Raw genomic sequence first — 22184 nt, forward strand, 5'->3', positions numbered from 1 at the left:
CGCCTTTCTTACGAGATAGATGCCACGAAATCTCCCATTTTACAACAGGTGTAACTGAGGCTCAGAGAGGTCAAGTAACTCGCCGAAGGTCACACAGCAGGTTAAGTCCCGAGCAGAATCTGAACTCCTACCTGGGTCCACAGCCCGTTTTTTTGCTGGCCTCTAGTACCTCCCAGTGAACGAAAGTGGAAATACAGGACAAATGCAGGAGATGGTGATGCCGATAGTTACCGAGCGATTGTCTGGGTCAAGAAACAGAGTTCAGGAAGCTGTTCTCTTTCATCTCTCCCTAGGCAGTCATGTCCATATGCCCTGAGCTTTGAGAACCCTCTACATTAGCCCACACCTGTGTGCTGAGCTGCAGATTCTCATTCCCAACGACCTGCTGGACACTTAGATGTCTCATGGGCACCTGAAAGGTGACCGGTGCAAAACAGGATCCTCACTTTACCCCATAAACCTGTTCTTCCCCCACCCCACCATCTTTCCAGCCTCATAAGTGGCCCCACCACCCAGTCTTCACTGGAGCCAGGAACCTGGGAGTCACCCCTGATTCTTCTCCCCGCCCCGTTTCCAATCTATCACCAACTCCTGTTTATTTCCATGCAGAGCTTGTCCCTAATCTATCCACTCCCTGCGTCTTCATTATCAGCTCAAGGTTTCAGCACCATTGGCTCCAGCTGGGATTGGAAGTAGTAATAAAAGTAATACCAAGGCTTATAGTTAGGATTGGCTGTACTTTCTGGTTTGCCCGGGTCAGTCTTGATTTTCACTAATTGATCCTGTTGTGGCTCAACGATTGCCAATGAATGTTTTTAGCGCCTCTCTCCCTCTCAAGAGCCTCACAGTTTGGACCTCACATAGTACGGTCACCCACGCTATGAGACCTCCATGACCCAGCCACCCCATGTCTTCAGCTTATTCCCATTATAGATCACCACGCCGATCACATTAGCTCCATCTGAGGCCACTTCAAGCGCTTGTTCCAGAGCTTGAACTCTTGGCTTGAGACATTGGCTCATCTTGTTCCTGCCTGTGACACTTTCCTGCCCATTTTCACACAGCTCACTTCTCAGGTCCCAGCTCAAAGGTCCCCTCCTCGTGAGGGCAGCCATCCTCTGAATATGTCTCCCCTGTGCCCTGTGAGCCTCTCATCACTTTCTTTCTTCATCTGTTTATTGTTTATCTCCATGATTGGAATCAAAAGCCCATGAGGACCATCCCCTTCTTTCCGCCTGCTACATTACTAGCAGCAAGCATAGGGGCTGACACGTGATGGGTGCTCAATATTTGTTCAAAGACTCAGTGAATGACTGACTGGCTGGCTGGATGAATGGATGGATCCATCATCCTGATCCCAGGGAAGAAGTTCACAGCACAATAGGATCCACTGTGACTTGAGATTTAAGAAAGGGATTTTGAGGGAATTAAATGAAGAAGAAACCTTTAACCACCATCTTGACCACTTTACTTTGGCTGTTCTCGGGCTGCCCTTTGCAACATCACCGTAATCCCCTTCACACGTATATATGTTCTCCAGTTTGGATCCCACACCAATTTCTGTGAGGTTCAGAGAGCTGTTCTGGCTCAGGGAGTTAGAGCCAGAGTGAGGGTATGCTTCTGCCTGGAGGCAGTGTAGGAATTAAGAGCTTAGGCTCTAGGGTCAGAGTGTTTGGTCTGGAGCAACCCACCTCTGCCACTTATTAGCAGTATTGCTTTAAGCCAGTCGCTCAAGCTCCCTGTGCCTCAGTTGCTACATCTGTAAAGCGGGGGTGGTAATTATACCTGCCCGGAAGCCCATTGCGAGGATTTAATGCAATGAGACCCATGGAGAACTTAACCCAGGGCCCAGCACCTAGTGCGAGCTCTGTACACTTCCCCCTAATAATAGGAGCACTGGCAGTGCTTTTGCCGGCACATTACTGTCCCCATGGTCACCACCAGTGGCCCAACACAGCTCTCACCTTGATCTGAAGCTGATACCACTCCTGGACTCTCTTTCTCAGGCCCATGGTGGTCACCAGCCATCCATCAGGGGTCACTCGGAAGGCAGAGCCATCATTCCCCTTGGTGATTCGGAATGAGTAGGGGGGGCCGTTCTCGGGGGAGTCTGGGTCACTCAGGATCAACTGCAGGACTTTGCTGCCAATGGGTGAGTTCTCCTGAGACAGAGAGTGACAGGAAATCAAAGAGCAAAATGAATTCCAGTCCTTCCTTTTGCATCTTTCTGGGTCCCCTCCTCTGGGCTGAGTCCTCAGCACTCTGGCTGCTCTCAGGCCATGCCTGGACCTCGAGCTGTCATTCATTCATTCATTCATTCATTCTGCCAGCCTCTGAATTAGTTGTTGGCTCCGCCAATCTTGACCAAGAGCTTTCTGAGGGCGGTGCTGGGTCTTAGAAACAAAGCCCTTGGAGGCCAGAAGGGTCCCTAGAGTCCCCTTATCCTACAGAAGGTGACTTGTGCAAGTTCACACAGCTGGCGATTCACGTATATAAATTCATAAGCGCCTGGGATCCACGTGGAAATTTTGTGATTCGTAGGGTCAACTGAACACTTATAAATGGTTTCCTGTTTAGAAGACCAATGGAACAGCCACTCAATGAGAACATTTAAAAACGAGTAGGAATTCAACTAAAAAATAGATTTCCTGGGTACTGTTCCAGTCTTTGCTCCATAACATGGGAATTCAGTATCTATAACACAGTGGTGGTTCACTGTCTTTTTGCAACAAAGTCCTATCTATGAACAGAAATCCAATGGACAGAAACTAATGGTTGCCTATCCAATAGACATTCCTTCCTTCCTTTCTTACAAAACCTGACTTTTGTTCAGGTGTGGGGTGGCGTACCTGAGAAAAGTTGTGTCCTTATTAAGAAGAGATGGACTATGATTGGTCTAAGTCAGTTATAAAATCTGATTTCAAGTGCCAGTTTTTGGTTTAATGTTGATCATGTAATCTGATTCTGATCATTGGAGAAGTCAACTAGATGAGGGTTTTAAGAAGTTTTCTTCTTTGCTAAAAACAGACTGGGGGGAAGTCCCCTTCTGTTTGCCTTTGAAGATGGTTAGACAAGGATGTGATGCTGGAGCTGCAGCAGCCATTTTGTAACCATGAGAAAGAAGGTGAGGGAATTTCAAAGAAGCTAGCTCAAAGCTGTGATACTGTTTTTCTGATGAAATAACCAATTCTGGAGTAGAACTTCCCACCATCATACCTTTTGTTACATGAAATAAATCTTTATTATTTAACAAGGTTTTAGTCAGATAATCTGTTATTGGCAGTCAAAGCATCCTACCTAATACTCATAATACACAAACAAGTGAATGACTCTGGCTGATACATAGCAGGACCCATGATTCTGCCGTCTTATCCTCGTCCTCACCTCCCTCACCTCTTATGGTCACAATTCCCCAGTGAATCCCTAGGCCCTCTTCAAATCCCATTTGTAAACCATCAGTATGATGGAAATAGCATGAGATCTGGAAAATCTTCTGCGTTTAAATCCCAGATTTGCCACATTCTAACAATGGCACATTTCTGCACCTCCATTTTAAAAACCTGTAAAGTGGACAGAGTAGGCCTCCTTTTCCTTGGTGATATGTTCTAACATCCCCAGTGGATGCCAAAAACCATGGATAGTAACTACACCTTGTATATACTGGGATTTTTTTCTATACATACATACCTATGATAAAGTTTCATTTATAAATGAAGCACAATAAGAGATTAACAACAATAACTAATGATAAAATAGAAAATTATAACAATATACTCTAATAAAAGTTATGTGAGTGCGGTCTCTCTCTCTAAGTATCTGTACTCACCCTTCTTCTTGTGACCATGTGAGGATAGTAAGATGCCTACATGATGAAGTGACGTAAGATGAACGACATAAGCACACAGCCTGTGTGATGTACATTAAGCTACTACTGACCTTCTGATGATATGTCAGAAGGGGATCACCAGCTTCTGGACCGTGACTGACTAGGGGTCAGCCTGGCTGAAACCACAGAGAGCAAAACCACGAATAAGGGGGCGGGAGGCAGTGGTTACCTTACTACCTGTTTCATGCAGCTATGCAGGTCCCAAATGAGGTAATGGATGTGCAAGTGCCTAGCACATTGCCCGATTATTTGTTAATGCTGTGATTCATAGTCCCCTTTTGCAGGCTGTGTTGCCATTAGGGATATCAGTTGGCAAGGTCACAGCCCATGTTTGGATGAACTGATATCAGTGGTGAGCACCCTCCACTAGGAGGGAAATGAAGGGAGGAAGGCTTCAAGATGTCTTTGGAAGCTCAAGCGTACCTGGATGGAGGTGCTGTAGTTGAGCTGGAAGAACCTCGGCGGGTTATCATTGACATCAACCACTTGGATAGCGATGTCTGTGTCCCCATGCAGTGGGGGCCGCCCGCTGTCTGTGGCTCGGAGCCTCAGGGAATAGCTAGAAGTCTGTATAGCAAGATGCCGGTAGAGAGTTAGCAACAAGACCCCTCAGTTCTGCCCCATGACTCATCACTAATGTTTTCCCCAAAATAAGATGGAGACGCTCCGCTATGCCTGCCTCCATTGCCCGTACATACTATTTTAGGGTCCAGGTTTTGGAGTCAGGAAGAAATAGGTTTGATTTCCAGTTGAACCATTTCCTAGCTGTGAGACATGGAGAAGGTGACTAAACATCTGTGAGATTATTGGGACCCACGCCCTAGGATTATTTTAAGGACCAAATGTATGTAAAGCACTTAGCAAAGTTCCTGGCACAGAGCAGGTGCTCAGTAAACAAGAATTTATTATTGATTTATTACTATTGATTTATTATCTAATGGCTCCTTGTCAATAGTAAGAAGCTAGCCTGAGCTCTTCTAAGGGAGGTTAAGGGTCACTTAGTCCCTCTCCTACGTCTGGCCTCATAGGCCACAGAGACCACACAGAGAAAACAAGTGAGGGCAGGTCTGGAGAAGTCAGCATGGGGTGCTGACCACAGTTCTCTGGACCTGCACTGGGACCATACCTCTGCTCTGATGAGCTCAGGTCGGGCCCTTCCCACATGACTCACCTGTTCCCAATCCAGGGCCTTGGCCACCTGCAGCTCCCCCTTCTTGGGGTGGATGGTGAAGTGCCCAAGCTGGTTCCCTCCTACCAGGCTGTAAGTGATGGCACTATTTACAGGTCCGTCTTCATCAGTGGCTGACACCTGCAGCAGTGGGAGGGTAGCTGTGAATGGAGGTCAAGAGGGACCTGAGGGAATATTGGCCCCTGGGAGTGTAAAGGGAACAGATGAGTGTCCCCTCCAATGATTGCCATCAGAGTGGCAGTCCCATGGGCCACAGTCATCCCTACCAAAGGAATCTCTTCATTTTATTTATTTATTAATTAATTTATTTATTATTTTATTTTTATTTTATTTTATTTTTTTAAATTTTTTTTAACGTTTATTTATTTTTGAGACAGAGAGAGACAGAGCATGAATGGGGGAGGGTCAGAGAGAGGGAGACACAGAATCCGAAACAGGCTCCAGGCTCTGAGCTGTCAGCACAGAGCCTGACGCGGGACTCGAACTCACGGACCACGAGATCATGACCTGAACTGAAGTCGGCGGTTAACCGACTGAGCCGCCCAGGCGCCCATCTTCATTTTATATTGTAGGATAGATTTCAGCATGCCATGGTTCATTCATGTACTCATTCACTCATACCGACAGGATGCTAGGTCCGGAACTAGGAGGTGAGGGGCATGCCAAAATGAATATGCCCACCGGGAAGTTTAATGTCTAATGTTATGGGTCATTCTGATTTGAGGAAACGTGTGATCAGCTTTATGAGAGCACAGAGAACACAGCGGTAAATTCTACCTGGGGAGATTAGCAAAGCATTCATGAGTCCCAGAAGGATAAGAAGGGTTTCTGGGAGTGGAGCCAGCATTCCAGACATGAGCCCAGAATGTATGAAAGTGCAGAGGCTGTTTGGGGAAAGGCACATCTTCCTTGGTGGTTGGAGCATAGGATACATGTCAGAGAGTAGAAGGAGATAAGACCAGAAGGCAGAATAAGGAGAGGTCATGGTCAACTTTGAATATGGGCAGTTTGTTTTCACTCTATATAGTAGGGAGCAAGTACATGTTTGAATGCAAAGAAGTGTTATTTGGTGCCCCTCCCCTCCCACACTGAGTCTCCACATCACACACTGTCACCAGGTCCTTCCCAGACCTTGGCGCCTCTGGACAGAGACCCCCTCTAAGGCCTCTCCCATGCCACGCTCTATCAATACGTGATCTAGACCTTATCGAACATGGCCCTGAGACCCTCTGTCATGAGAAACAGTTTGGCCAAGTGGCTGCAAGTCAGAATCAAGTCTATAGTATACAAACTGATTAACTAACTCATGCTCATAGACATCTGGGGGAGGAGGCGATAAGAACCCACCCAAGTCCATGCCTCCCAAAGGGCAAATCTGTAGATCCTTACTGTGAGCACAACATGACCCACGGCAGCATTCTCCAAGACCCTTGTGGTGTACAGATCCTGGGGGAATCTGGGCCGGTGTTCGTTGACATCAGTGATGTTGACCACGATTGTAGTCATGTCACTGAGGGAGGAAGAGCCTTTCCGGCTGCACTCTACGGATAGGAAGAACTTGGGGCTTGTCTCAAAGTCCAGGCTCCTGTTGACATACAGGATCCCTGAAGAAACAAGAGATAATGGGAGCAATGAAGCATTTGGGGCCACAAAGGCAGAGGGCTGAGGGGTCTTGAGCTGAACCCCACGAGAGGCAGCTCAATAGGGTTGGGAGAAACAGATCTCCTCCTTCCTGTCCTCCATCATCTCTTCCTTCCTCTCTTACATCACCATCTTTGTTTTCTATTTCCCCATTACCCTCCTTTCCTCTTTCCTTTCATCTCCTCTCACTTCCCTTATTGTCATTCTCAGCAGCACTGTTTCCCTCATTTATTTTTGTAATATTTCACTGAAATTTCACTTAAATCTGTAATACTGAATCTCTCTCATGTAGATCTGTAATAACTCTGTAGAGCAGGAAGAACTTGTGGTTCCCATTTTCTAGGTGAGCCAACTGATGCCCTCGAGGTAAATGAGCTGCCCAAGTTAGCCCAGCTAATAAATGACAAAACTTAGTTTTCAAAGACTTTTATAATACTCCAAGTTGCTCAACAAACTGCTAGGATGTAGATTTATTTCTCTGACAGTTGGAAAAGAAGAAGGATGTATCCAGCTGTTCCTGGATAACCAAATATTTAATGGTAGAAAAATCTTCTTTATAAAGAATTCTAGTTAGTAAATGAATGAGGAATGATAAGATTAGAAGGCTGCCCCTTTTCTGCCCCTAATGAAATCATATATCTAGGAAATAATCATCAACGTTTGCTAAAACCATTAGAAGGATCCATCTATAATGGATGGGTCAGGTTCACAACATGAAAGCTCATTGTCAGTCTTAACCTCAGAAAAAACCCATCGGTTATCATATGCCTCCCACCATAGTGCAAAGTACAGCACAGCCTCATCTCTGAAGCACTGTTGCCACAAAATTGAGCTTGAACCTGATCAAGGTCTTTCATCCAAATGTGACTTATAAGGAATATGAGGGCTAGAGAGATATATGACATCATAAAGATACAGCGACTAGTCAATCCAAAATAGAAAAGTTCTGCCTGACACTGACCCACGTTTCATTAGTTAGACCACACGGCAAATAAGAAGGAGAGGAAAATGTTAGAGATTAAAATAACTAACCAAATGCAATATGTGTGCATGGGGGTGGTGGTAAAGGGTAAAGATGAAATCAGACTGGCCTAAGTTGACAATTACTGAAGCTAGGTGATGGGAACACGGGGTTCATTACGCTGTTCTATTTTTTTATATAGTACAGCCATTAAAAAATACTGCTCAATGACAAGGCAGCTGCTTTAGGAGGTAGAGAGTATCATTGCAGGTGTGCTGTGGAAAGGGATCTGACCTGGGCAGCCTCTGAGGCCCCTCCACGAGGTTCTGTGCGTCTGACTTAGACTTTTCTGTGGCCAGGAGGAAAGAAGAGACTGTTCCCCAGTTCTCTCTTCATAAGAATAAGGGGAGAGGGGTAGTGCTGGGATATTTGGGGAGGGCTAGAGGTGGGAAGCAGGTGGCCCTGCCCTGGGCTGCTTATGCCCCAGATTCCGGCAAGTGCTTCATGCCTCTGCAGCCGAAGACAGAGAGTGGCCTCAGCCTCCAGAAGGTGGGCCTGAGCTGGGACCATGAAGCTACAAACTGTGAGAGAAGACTGGGTCGCCAAGGGTCCTGGGTGGGGATGCGGAGGAATAAAGGGGGTCCCCAGATAGGCTGGCCCCAGGGTAAAGGAAGGAACATGGGACCTGGAGAGATGCACAGAGCCAAAGGAGTTCTGCCCTGGGAGGGTCTGCAGGGGGCACCCCCCATATGTGAAGCCAGTGCTCCCCAAGACCCTGTGTGTGTAAGTGCATGTAGGGGATGAGGCTGCCTCAGGTGCTGGCTCACCTGTGCGGGCATCCAGGCGGAATCTCCCCTGCTCGTTCCCACTGACCACACGGTAGCCAGTCTTCTCGGCGCCGGGGCGAGTGAGGGTGGCCAGCTGCAGCACCTCCGTGCCAAGCTGGGCGTCCTCAGGCACCTGCACGCTGTGCTCAGTGCTCAGGAACACAGGCAGGTAATCATCGAGGCCTACCACTGACACGGTGACTGTGCCCAGTGTGGACAGCGGTATCGGGGAGCCCAGGTCAGAGGCACGGACGGTGAGCTCCAGTGCTTCCTGTGGCTTGACCCGTAGCGGCTTCTCCAGCCGAATCACACCCGTGGTGGCCTCGATGGAAAAATGGCCTTCGGCAGAGTCCGTCAGAGAGTAAACCACTTGGGCATTGGCACCTGTTGGGGAGACCAAGGGCATGGTTCCTTCTGGCCATGCTTGCAGTGAAATTTCTAGCCACAGGAGAGGAGGGTCCCCATAAGAGCTAACCTGCTCAGGCTGTGTTAAGAGTGAGAACCTCTCGGGGCGCCTGGGTGGCGCAGTCGGTTAAGCGTCCGACTTAAGCCAGGTCACGATCTCGCGGTCTGTGAGTTCGAGCCCCGCGTCAGGCTCTGGGCTGATGGCTCGGAGCCTGGAGCCTGTTTCCGATTCTGTGTCTCCCTCTCTCTCTGCCCCTCCCCTGTTCATGCTCTGTCTCTCTCTGTCCCAAAAATAAATAAAAAACGTTGAAAAAAAAAAAAAAAGAGTGAGAACCTCTCTATTAGGGCACCTGGGTGGCTCAGTTGGTTAAGCAGACGTCTGACTTCAGCTCGGGTCATGATCTCGTGGTTCACGAATTCAAGCCCTGCATCGGGGCTGTGTGCTGACAGCTCAGAGCCTGGGGCCTGCTTTCGATTCTGTGTCTCCCTCATTCTCTCTGTCCCTCCCCCACTCATGCTCTGTCTCTCTGTCTCTGTCTCTGTCTCTCTCTCAAAAATAAATAGAAACATTTTAAAAAATAAAAAAAAAAAGAGTAAGAACTTCTCTGTAGGGGATTCTTCACCAGGGGCTTTAAGTCCTCATAGAAAGGTTCTGGAGGGTAGGACATCTGCAAACCCATGAAATTATCTATAAATGTTTATGCGGGGTTAGAGTCTAACATCAGCTCATAAAGTGAAAATTGTACAAGATCAAAACCATCTATGTTGAGTTGCTCGGTTGTGATAGAACAATTCCGTATCTTGGTTATGGTGGTGGTTACATGAAACTGTATGTGGAATGATATGGAATAGAACCATACACACAAAAACGTGTGCTCACATGCACACATTCAAATGAGTGCATATAGAAACTGGTAAAATCTGAATAAGGAGTAAAGTCCAGTTACCAGTAATGTCCCAGTCCCAATTTCCTGCTACAGCTAAAATGCCACCACTGGGGGAAGCTGGGGGAACCGTGCAGGGACCTCCCAGTACTATTTTTGCAGCTTCCTAGGTGTCTATAATTATGTCAGAATAAAACACTAAGGAGACACACATCTCCATGGGTATGGAAAGTTCTTAGTAAATCAAAACACACAGTGTTTCTCCAGCTTTGGCTCAGATTCTGTTATTTTCTTTGGTTGTGTACTAGCTGAAGCAGTTGGCTTGTGTAGGGGCTGACGTGCAGGAAGAAGAGCGAAGGCTCAGCTACAAGATCCTCACCCAATGGGAGGAGTGCATCCCTGAGCCTGAGGGTCTCACATCTCACACACATATGGGGACACACACCCTTTCGGTTGAATGACGGCAGAAACTGCCTATTAGAATAGTTGGATTTACACAAATTAAATGTGCGTGCCATGGAACTCCCCCATATATACATTTTTCTAGAGAGAGGGAGCTTCTGGTCAGGCCACGTTTGGAATATCTGGGTGGAATATTTGGATTAGAATAATAACAGTTTTGAAGGGTTAATGGTAAACTGGTATAACGCCACGGGATGTGTCCTAGAAAGAAGGCATGATCGGAAGCATGTAATTGAAGGAACTAGGTCTCCTTCATCCAGGAAGGAAAGCTTGGGGCTGGAGCAGGTAATCACCACCTCCCGGCCTCAGAAAGGCTGTCGTGGCGAGGGTCTAGATCTGTGTGGCTACAGAAGGCAGGACCAGGAACGACAGGTGTCAACTCAAAATAGGTAGCACTTGATAATTATCTGAGGTACCATGGAAGGTCAGTAGGTAGCTGCTAGGAAGTAGGGAGGTACCTTGAAAGGCAGGCGAGTAGTTGCCTAGGAAGTAGGGAGCTTCCTGTCCCAGGAAGTGTCCAAGTACTAGGTAATTGAGCACTGTGTAGGGCCTGGTAGCCATTAGATGACTTTGCTCTATTTGCCCTCTCTTGAACTCCTAGATCCCCTTAAAATCTTCCATCTCCTTCAATGCCTGTCTAAAACTTAAGAAAATTGGGCATATGCACTGTGTGTATACATATATATATATATATATATATGTATGTATATATATGTATATATGTATATGTATATATGTATATATATACATATATACATACACACACACACACACACTACTTTATGATGGCAGAAGTTATAATTGGTACAATATGGAACAAATACTCATGCATGAATCAAACTTGCCTTGTAAATTAAAAAAAAAAGAATTAACCTTAATGCAAATAATGTCATTAAAGTTAAGATGTAAAATATTGAAAATGATTTCACTTTATCATATAGAAAATTGATCAAAGAATTTAATAGGCTTAATAGAGTTTGTGCCCCAAATTCCTTTCTTGTGGCAAATTCATTGGAGTTGAATAATTCTGATTCGTGTATTTCAGATTAGATGTTTGTATTTAAAGTGTCCTTGAGGTTAAATGGCAGCATTGAAAGGGCTCAGGTCTAAGTGCCAGTGACAAACAATGAGGCTGAAATGCCCTGTACTGGCCTCAAAACATTGCCCAAATCTTTTGTCACATAGCACTTAGGTTTGCGGTGTTGTGGACATTGTCCTCTTGTAAGTGTTCGCAGACTCAGCAAGGAGGAAGAGTCCTTGCTAAGCCCCAGAGCAACACACAGAGAGCCAAACCCTCATCCCATCCCAGGTGACCCCATGAGCAAAGAGCCTCCAATCATTCTCCTCCTCACCTTGGTCGGGATCCCGGGCCAATACCACAGCCACAGGGGTCTTCACCGTGGTGTTGTCGAAGACAGCCACAGCACAGTGGCTGGGGAAGAAACGGGGGGCATTGTCATTCACATCCTCCACGTAGAGGGTCACATCTGCCTGGCACGACTGGCCGCCTCCATCTGTCGCCTTGGCAACAAGGCTGTACGTATCCTTCTTCTCTCGGTCTAGGGCTGTAAGGGTGGTCAGCTCCCCTGGCCAGAGAAACGACAGCCAGTGAGCTTTCTCTGGGGGACATGCCTCCAGCACATGCCTTCTAGGTATCTATGCAAGGCAACCACAGGGACATAGAGTTTTGTCACTCTGTGACAAAAAGGGGTCAGAAAAGGGAGTATATACAGTTAGGAAAGAAGCTCAGCCCCACACCTGCCTGCTTCCCTAATTCTCCCAAGCACATCACCAATTTCAGATTCTCACCAATGAGCTACAAAGAGGCACAACATTTTTAAAGGGCGACTAGACAATTTCTAACAGCACATAAAATGTGTTTATCCTTTGGCGCGCCTGGGTGGCTCAGCCAGTAAAGCGTCCGACTTCGGCTCAGGTCATGATCTCACAGATCTCACAGATGGTGAGTTCAAGCCCCCTCGGTGCTGACAGCTCAGAGCCTGGAGCCTGCTTCAGATTCTGTGTCTCCCCTTCTCTCTGCCCCTTTCCCTGCTCGTGCTGTTTCTGTCTCTCAAAAATAAAATAAACATTAAAAAAAAAGTATCCTTTGGCCCACTATTTCACATCTAAGAATATATCCTATGGAATAATCAACCCAAGGATAAAAATGTATGTATAAAGATATTCTCTGTAGCACTGTTTATAATAGCAACATACTGAAAATATCCTGTATGTCTTTCAAAAAGGGACTGGTTAGATATATTTTGAATTAGCCATACAGTAAAATACTGTGCGACCCAAAAGGAATTATGATAGAGTTTTATGTAATGCCTTGTTAATACCTCCAAGATGTTGCTATGTGAAAAAAAGCAAGTCACAAAATAGTATTCTAGAGTGCTTCTCTTTGGGGAGGGGCTGATTATTATACAGACTTTCCAGTTTCTGCATACTGCACGCCCACGGTGTTTGGATTTTTGTACAATGAGCATGTATTATTTCCATATTTAGAAAAAACCACCCCGTTTTTTTAAGACCCCACCAATCATCCTGCAGCTGAACAAACAGCCCCAGAGAGAGATTAGGTAACCTGCCTGGGGTGACTCAGCACGCCCATGCTGGAATGAGAAAGGACAAGGTTGTCTCCTATTTATCCAGACAGCTTCCTGGGACACCACTCTCACCTGCCACCTCCCTGCTCAGGAATCTCCAAGGCATCCTTTGAGCTCTTGGTTTCAAGCCAAGTGTCAGCAGCTGGCCGTCTGTGGCCTGGGCCTTCTGTGCTGCCCATGCCCACACCTTGCCCCATCGCAGCTGGATGGGGATCCCACTGTGCGGCTGTTTTTCCAAAGGAAGCAGACCCCATCCTGCCTTCTCCATCAGACTCTCACAGCCCATCCTCTCCCAGGCATTGGTGGTCTACCCTGCAGGGCTCTCTGCTTCCAGCTCTGGGCTTTGTCCTCTAATAATAATGACAATGTTAACTGCATCCACTGAACTCGTACTACGTGCCTGACCTGGGCTAGACTTCTATAGACTTTCTCTCTTGGGATTTTCTACAACAATATTTTGAGGTCTGCAACATACACGTCTTGAGATCATGTCCTTGACCATGAAGCTCACCTGCCTAAATCCTCTGATGGCTCTAAAGGTGGAGTTTGTGCCCCCTCCACCCCTACCCTCGGCCTATCTCCTCCCCTCTGTGCACTAGTTTCTGGCCTTGCATCAGGACCTCAGATGAATGTGCTCTCTCCTAAAACAAGGTCCTTGTCTAAATTCTCCTTGAGTGTCCATCCCTACTACTCCCTTAACTCTGCCCCCAGGGCTCTCTCCCTGCTCCCGTCAAACCTTCCCTTAGCATCTTGCGTTTTTTCGTAACTCGGCACGTTCAAACCACTGATCTGATGACTGCTTTTCCCATAAGACCCAGAGCCCGTCCGTCTATTGATTATGTCCCGCCATCTAGTGCAATACTTGGCACATAGTACCAATATGTTTGCTGAGTGAATGGATGGATGGACAAGTGAATTCTTGCTTCTTCTCCAAGGAGCCTAGCATGGCACTTGTCACTGGTATTCACTAAGTAAGTTCTTGGCTGGATCCCGCAGCTCAGGAAACCCACCTGTGTGAGGATCCAGCTTAAATTCATCTGCTCCAGGACCATGCAGAGAATATGTGATCTGAGCGTTGGTTTCGGAGTCCAAGTCTGTTGCAGAGACTTTCAAAATGAAGTGTCCTGGAGATATATCTTCACTGACTTTGCCAGTATAGAGAAGCTGGAGATGGAACACAAAGAGGAAGATTGTGGGAGATACACCTGACTGAGAGAGAGGCAGAATGACAGAGAGGGAGAGAGAAGCAGAGAGAGAGAGGTCAGAGAGCAAGATGGGGAGAGGGGAAGAGAGGGAAGCAGGGCGTGGTTAAAACAGAATAAGGTGAAACTGCAAGGAAAATGGAGATTGCAAACAAGGAGCAGGATGGCAAGAGGACTAGTCAGAAAACAAAGAGAATTAATGGGGAATGAGAGAGAAGATCCACCATCAAAAGCCCACACTCAGAGCTAGAAGGACCTGCTTCCACCTACTCCACACGGGTCCTTTGAGGCTTCTGGAGGAGGTTGGTGAGATGAGCCTGATGTGAGGCATTCTGGAAGGTGTCAGGTCAAGCCACTCCCTCCAGGCCAGGCATCCTGGTCTCTGTGGTGAGGCCATGCTGTCAGGCTCACCTGCCTACACCCCAAGACAGACCCTTGGCTGTTTGAGTCAGGTCTGGACCCTGAGAGTCCCCAGGGCCTTCCCCCATCCTCCCTTCACTGCAGGTACCTTCATAGCAGGGGATATGGCACAGGGGAGAGGCTGGAGCTCCCCAGAAGCCCAATGTTCCTCTACCTGCTGGCTCTGGGCACAGGTTCCAAGCAAACTGGTTTCCCCCACTGCAGTGTGTGGGTGAGTGTGAGACCCTGCTCTGGGTGGAGGCTTTGGGCCTGAGTGGGCTGTATAGAGATGGCCACCCAGACCTCTTTTCTCTGACTCTAGTGATGCAGTTGACCACCTCTGGGAAGGCCAGGGCGAGCTTGGTCCTGGCCTCTCCCAGCATGGGGAGGATGCAGGCTGGTTGCAAGGATAGTTAAGGGGAAAGAGGAAGAAAGTATGGCCACCATCCTCCCCAAGAAAGGCTGCCCTTCTGAGACCCAAAAGGTGGTCATCTTGGATCCCACAAAGGCATTTTCCATTTCCATTTCCATTTCCATTTCCAACCTGATAATATAGGTTGTCTTTTTCTACTATGATTTTCTGTAGTTGGTGTGTAGAAGACAGAGGAAGAAAAGGTGATGGGATATATGTATTTTTTGTGTTATAAGGTATGTGTTGCATCAATGTGTGCAAATAAGTGAAGTGCATATATATATATGCAATGCACATGTAAGTATGTTTGTGTGAGTTATATATGTGTATTTCCATGTCTGGATGGGTATACAGATGGATGAATGTTGTGTGTATGCAGGTATATGCTTATGTATCTGTGTGCATATATGTATGGGTATATGCATGTATACGTAGAGTTATAGACGATCCTTTGTGTGTGTGTACATGAGTGAGTATGTGTAAGTTTGTATTTATGTGTATATACTGAATGGCTGGATTTTATGTAAATTTGAATTACTGTAACTTGAAACGTTATAACAGTAAAATGTTAATAGTTTAATTCTATCTGAAAACTTTGAGGCAATGCAAATCACCAAAGTTAAGAATTATTTACTGTATTTTAAAAAATATGTTTAGGGACACTTGGGTGGCTCAGTCGGTTGAGCGTCCGACTCCGGCTCAGGTCGTGATCTCACAGTCCGTGGGTTTGAGCCCCGTGTCGGGCTCTGTGCTGACAGCTTGGAGCCTGGAGCCTGCTTCGGATTCTGTGTCTCCTTCTCTCTCTCTGCCCCTCCCCCTCTTGTGCTTTGTCTCTTTCTGTCTCCCAAAAATAAAGAAATGTAAAAAATATGTTTCAACACAAAGCTACGTGGCAATGATTACTCGCTTAGGTCCTCTAAGAACACAGTTCTCTTCCCAACATACACACACGTGCACATACACACACACCACCACCACCACCACGATTCAACGTTTGTTTTCAAGAGTAATTTAGGGTTTAATTAAGTGAAGTCCTCAGCAAAAATGCAACTGCCCTGCTTGCATGTTTGTGTATACTTAACAACCTCGAGGAGGGCATCTAAGGTCTGTATTATCCATGTAGGTGTGGGGATATGTATATATGGGCACGAAAGCAGTGCAGGGTGTCTCTGGGGGCAGGTCTCTTTGGATGTAATGAGCCAAGCTAACAAGCTGAGTGGAAGAGGGGTTTCCCCCCTGGGCACAGCAGATTGTGCTTGGAGAATAAAGAAGTTACTTTACTTCTGGATGTATTTTGCAGGGAAGTAGACCTTTGTAGGGAGTATAGGGGGAAAGGTATGGACCAGGGGTTCTAAAGAACTTGGTGACATCCCTATGGCAGCAGTCGAGGGAAGGAATTGCCTAGAATGAACCCTGCCTAGGGCACTAGTCTGAGGCCAGCTGGGGAGAAGCAACAGCTGGTCAGTGATGCCAGCCTCAGAGATAGTCCCCCAAGTCCTTCTCCTTCCTCTTCTGCCTCCACTGCCACCTCACCCTTACCCGGCCCTTACCTGTGAGCACTGTGGGCTGTTATCATTGATGTCCAGAACAAAGATCTCTACGAGGACCGAAGCCTGGAACTTGCCGTCGGAAGCTGTGATTCTGAGCAAGTACTTGGCCGTGTGCTCACGGTCCAGGGTCTTCCTCGAAAAAATCCTCCACTCATCTCCAACTTGGCTGATGCCAAACTGGCCCAGGGGGTCTCCCTCTAAAAAGATGGAACAGAGCTTCCAGGAGCTGAGGAAAAGGAATAAACCAGGCTTTGTGCCATAGGTGGCTGCCCATGTGACACTTTTTCCAGGATTTCTAGGAAAGACAAATTTTTCCTCCCTGAATAAGGGGCCCATATTTCTATTGAGTCAGTTATTTGGTTCTGGCTTCAAAGGCCTCCTATGAAATGGAATTATCACCGTGAGAAGCACCACTCTAAAATATGTGGCTGAGGGGCAAATTTCCTATTTCTTGTGCTTTGGAAGGCATTGTGGGGAAGTTAAAGGGAAGTAAATTTCAATTCTATACAAGAAATAAAGAAACACCATTTGGGGGCACCGGGGTGGCTTAGCCGGTTAAGCATCTGACTTCAGCTCAGGTCATGATCTCACAATCCGTGAGTTTGAACCCTGTGTCAGCTCTGTGCTGACAGCTCAGAGCCTGGAGCCTGCTTCGGATTCTGTGTCTCCTCTCTCTCTTCCCCTCCCCCACTCAGCTCTGTCTCTCTCTTTCTCTAAAAAATAAATAAACATTAAAAAATTCAAAACAAAAGCTCCTTTTTGGGCACTGGCTAGCTGGTTCAGCCACTGGACAGGGATTGGGGTAATTTAAGTCTGCAGTAGGTATCTATTGCTAGGGAAAGCAGCTCGTAGAGTGTGGTTTTAATGCCAGATATGACTCAGGCTTGGAGTGTGACCTTGGTTGAGTTTCTGCCCCTATCTGGGCTTTGGTTTTCCTGTGTGTGAAATGAGGGGACTGAGCTGGAATCATATCTATCAGTGTTTTCACTCCAACACTTAGGTCCTATGATTGACTTAAGCAGTCTTTCTGGTATCCACAACTTGCTCTAGGCAGAATACACTCCACAAGGACAGTCATCTGACAGAGTTTTCAGGGATCATAAGACTACTGATGCCTTCTCCATCCTCTAGAAGCTGAGAACAGTTACAAGTACCTCCCTTCTTTCTACTTCACCTAAAGTAATAAGAGATCTTCTCTGCAAAACACTTTCCAATTTACAGGGGGCTGTCTGAGCTTTCTCAAATTAGATCTTACCAGCATCCTTGTGAAGTGAACGAGAATAGGCATGCCAAGTCTATAAATGGAATCTAATAAGCCACAGAGCCAGGACTTAAACCCGTGTCTTAGGGCACCTCTTACTAGACTTTTTTCAATGTACCCCAGTGCCGCCGTTCCAAGACAAGTATTCTTACCTGTAATGTAGCAGGTGACCTGTCTGTTCTGCTCAGAGACATCAGCATCCAAGGTTTTAAGAGTGGCCACGAGTTCACCAGGTTCACTGTTCTCAACCACAGATCCTCTATAGTCTTCAGAAGCAAATCGGGGAGCATTGTCATTCTCATCGGTAATGGAGACTTCAACCAGGACCTGAGAGGAGAGCTGGATGGTCCTTCCATGGTCATGGGCCACCACATAAAAGCGGTAGGTCTGGCGTGTCTCACAGTCAAGCTCCTGGAGTGTGGTGATCCAGCCAGTCTCACTGTCAATGGCAAAGAGCTCATGGATATTGCTACCAGGATCCACTGGCAGCCTGTAGCTCACCTGGCCATCATTCCCAGTGTCCTGGTCATTGGCAGTCACCTGAATGACTGAGGTCCCCACTGGCATATTCTCAGTGAGGACAGCCTTATAGGGATCAGCCTCAAAGATAGGCCTATTGTCATTGACATCCTTCACTTGGATATTGACAGAGACCAAGGAGACCAAGGGAGTGTCATTATGGGGACAATGTGCCATCAAATCAATCTGGTACCATTTGGTGGACTCATAGTCCATGGCCTTTCTCACCTTTAGAACTCCTGTGTTTTGGTCCAAGGAGAAGACACCATCCTTGTTGCTCTCTGGTGTGGTGCCCTGCACTAGACTATAGATGACTGGATCTTGAGCTGCCACTGCTTTAACAGAGCCAATTTCAGACCCTTCTGGAAGATCTTCAGATGCAGAGAAAGTATACAAAGGTTCAGAAAATTTGGGCAAGGATACTTCATTAGGAACCACCTGAAGTCGTAACAGCACCAGAGAGTTCCAGTGAGGAGGCCCCCCGTCCTGGGCTTTGATTTTTAAGTCAAAGGCTCGGTTTTCCAATCCCACCAGGCTCTCTTTCACCTTGACAACACCAGTAGTTGGGTTGACTTCAATGACCTCTTCATCCAAGTCCTCCACTGAGTCCACTGAGTAGGTGACATCTGCATTCCGACCTTCATCTGCATCATAGGCCAACACCTGGATAACTGGGGAGTCTTTACTGACATTGGATTGAATGGACACTGTGTACTCAGATGCTTTAAATTGTGGAGGGTTGTCATTTTCATCCGTGAGGATGATCTTCACGGTGCAGAAGGCCACTCTTCCTCCTCCATCCTGAGCCATGACTTTAATAGCAATAACTCTTTCTGTTGAATTTTCCCGATCCAGTTTCTGCAGAGTGGTGATCTGGCCATTGGGGTTTATGGAGAACTTCTCACCTGCTAGTTTATTGATGATGGTATAATCTACAGTGCCGTAGGGACCACTATCTTTGTCTATGGCTAGCAACTCAATCACCTTGGTTCCCACCTTTGCATTTTCTGCCAATTCTGCCTCATAAACATGCTGCTGGAACTCTGGGCTGTACTTGTTGGCATTTGTAGTGTTGATATACACAGGCACAGTTGCTCGGAAGACCCCATCAGAAGCACCTACCCTCAAATTGTAAGAAGAGTCCAGGTGCTTTTTGCAAAGGTTGAACATAGAAATTATTCCTGATGAGCTGTTGATGGAGAAGTGCCTGTCCTGATTGCCAGAAAGAATCAGGTACTCCAGGCGGGAGGTATCCCTGCTGTCAGGGTCAAGAGCTTGCACTTTAAGAACCAGGTGTCCACATGTTGCCAGCTCACTGACATTGGCTTCGTACTGAGGTTGCCTGAACTCTGGGGGGTTATCATTGATGTCCGATACATTAACTACCACAAGGGTTTCACCAGTGAGTGGGGGATCTCCTCTATCCATGGCCCTGACCTTCACATGAAAGTGTTGTTGAGTTTCATAATCCAACTCTTGAACGGTGGACATCTCCCCTGTGCTCCCATTGATCTGGAAGAATTTGGAAATATCTGAGCCGTCCTCTACAATCTGATAGGAGACATCACGGTTCTGCCCTGAATCCTGGTCAGAAGCCAACAGCTGGATCACAGGGGTCTGGGCAGGCAAGCCTTCCGATACTGAAGTCGTGTAGACCAATTGAGAGAAAGTGGGAGGGTTATCATTGACGTCCTCCACCAGGACTTCCACTGTGGCTTCAGAAAATGACCCCAGAGCTGTGTCTGTGGCTCTAACTGTGAACACGTGTTTGGTCTTAGACTCATAGTCCAAAGGGCCTGTTACTGTTAGAACACCAGTCTTGAAGTCAGTGGTGAACAGCATCAAGGGCTCTTCCTCCACGATGTTGTAGATGAGTCGGAGTCCCTCTGGACTTCGGGCTTGGGTGTGGAGAATTGGGGTATAGAGTGTGATATTTTCAGGCACTCTCACTTTGTAGTAAGGAGTCTGAAACAGCGGGTTGGATTTATTTCTCACGGTGACAAGTACCTCTTCCTCAGTCTGGAGGGTTGGGGTGCCTCCATCCCGAGCAATGACTTTGAGGTGATACTTATTTAAAGCTTGATAATCAAAGGGTTTCTTCAGTGATATGTCCCCAAGATAGGGGTCAATTCGAAAATATGCATAATCTTCTGCAAATGCATATGTGACAGCACCATTTACCCCCAAGTCCTGATCAGTGGCAGATACCTGACAGAGAACATCCCCTGGTTCTGTGCCATCTTGGATAACTGTGTAATAAGGTGCATGCTTAAATTCAGGGTGATTGTCATTGACATCCTCAACAGAGACCCTGACCAGAGCCTGAGCCACCCGCTGAGGGGTCCTGTTGTCCCTCAATTCCACTGCTACCGCATAAGTGTCCTGCTGTTCTCGGTCAAATGCCACACCTCTTGTCTGCAACACACCTGCTGACCTGACCATCCGAAACATATCTGTGCCATTCAGTAGGAAGTAGGAAAGCGTGTCATTCAAATGATTGCCCTGGGCACCAAGAATCACCAGTGCCTTTCTATCCTGTAAATTCTCCTTCACTGTTGCTTTATAGACGACCTGATCAAACTGCAAGCTTGTGTTAAGAGCCTGTGCCAAAGAAATTTTTACCAGTGCAGTATCTTGATATAGGCCATCAGAAGCCCTGATGGTAAGCTCCCGAGAGACTCCCAGGAAAGCAGGGTTCAACACAGATATACGGCCTGTGATGGGATGGATGGCAACAGCTTCGTCAGCATTGCCAGTTTTGATGCCATAAGTGACTTCCGAGTCATCATCGTTGGCCTGCACGATTAGGAGCTCCATACCCCGATGGATAGGCTTCACTACTGCTACTTCATATACCTGATCTGAGAACCTGGGAGGGGAGTCATTTACATCTTTGACATTGATGGTGACCTGGACAGGCCTGGGTGCAAATAAGATGGGGTTTCCTTGGTCATGGACGTAGACGCTGAATTGGAAAGAGGGCATGCTCTCGTAATCCATCTCTGATATGATGACCAGCGTTCCCATGCTGGGATCAATTTTGAAAAACTTCAAAGCCTCTGGCTCCAGAATTTCATAGACCAATAAGGAATTAGCTTCTTCATCACTGTCAGAGGCACGAATCACAAGGGGGTTGTTGTTTTCGTCCACGATCATGCTGTACAATGGAGCTGCTTCACTAATTTGGCCCACAAACATGGACTTGAAGAACACGGGAGCATTGTCATTTTCGTCAATGATGTACACAAGAGCCATGACATCAGTAAATGCTCCTGCCATATTGATGCCTCGGATTTTCAGCTGGTAAGATGAAATTTTCTCATGGTCCAAGTTCTTCTGGGTGGAAATGAGGCCAGAATATGAATTCATGGAGAACACACCATCCTTGTTTCCCTCTCTTAACTCATAGGTAACTTCCGAGGAGCTTGTAGCTGACACTAGGAGGACTGGGGAACCAACAGGGATTGATTCAGGGATCTCGACAAAGTACTCAGCTTTGGAAAAGATAGGGGCACTGCTATCTGATGGGTAAACATTAATGATCACTGTAGCCAGGTCATGCCACTGTGGGGAGCCTTGATCTTCTGCCTTGACTGTCAGGCTATACCGGGCATGATTTGCCTGATCGAGTTTCTGGGCCAGAGTGATGATGCCTAGCAGGGCATTTATGTTGAAGAAACCCTCGCTGTTCCCTGAAACAAAAAACAAGACAAACTGAAATTTACCCCATGTTCAAGAGATACCAAGTAGGCTTTCTAGATCAGTAGAGAGGCTATCACACAAAACGTGGACAGGACAAAATCCACATCCTGTGCTATCCTGGATTTAGTTATGAAATGGTATATAGGGAAGACACCTATTTTATAAAATACCTTACACAAGGCACATAGTAGCTACTCCATAAATGGCAGCTTCAATGATCACTCAGTCTTTGGGTCACAACTTAAGCTACAAACCAAAGCTGTAGGTCTTGAAAG

The 22184-nt window shown here is 46.8% G+C and overlaps 2 protein-coding genes across 2 annotated transcripts in view; one reads left to right on the forward strand and one right to left on the reverse strand.

Annotated features, from left to right (window-relative positions):
* SLC36A1 (solute carrier family 36 member 1) overlaps positions 1-22184 on the forward strand; it is a 177611-nt gene that overhangs the window by 94010 nt on the left and 61417 nt on the right. The window lies entirely within an intron of this gene.
* FAT2 (FAT atypical cadherin 2) overlaps positions 1-22184 on the reverse strand; it is an 84332-nt gene that overhangs the window by 18193 nt on the left and 43955 nt on the right. Inside the window, exons 10-18 of the mRNA XM_058720699.1 lie at positions 17841-21899; positions 16428-16624; positions 13875-14028; positions 11608-11841; positions 8505-8888; positions 6465-6679; positions 5058-5195; positions 4310-4453; positions 1965-2162 (exon numbers count right to left, since the gene is read on the reverse strand). Coding sequence (XP_058576682.1) covers positions 1965-2162; positions 4310-4453; positions 5058-5195; positions 6465-6679; positions 8505-8888; positions 11608-11841; positions 13875-14028; positions 16428-16624; positions 17841-21899 — 5723 coding nt within the window. The remainder of the gene's footprint in view (positions 1-1964; positions 2163-4309; positions 4454-5057; positions 5196-6464; positions 6680-8504; positions 8889-11607; positions 11842-13874; positions 14029-16427; positions 16625-17840; positions 21900-22184) is intronic.

The sequence above is a fragment of the Neofelis nebulosa genome, chromosome 1 (assembly GCF_028018385.1).
Source record: "Neofelis nebulosa isolate mNeoNeb1 chromosome 1, mNeoNeb1.pri, whole genome shotgun sequence".
NCBI lineage: Eukaryota > Metazoa > Chordata > Mammalia > Carnivora > Felidae > Neofelis > Neofelis nebulosa.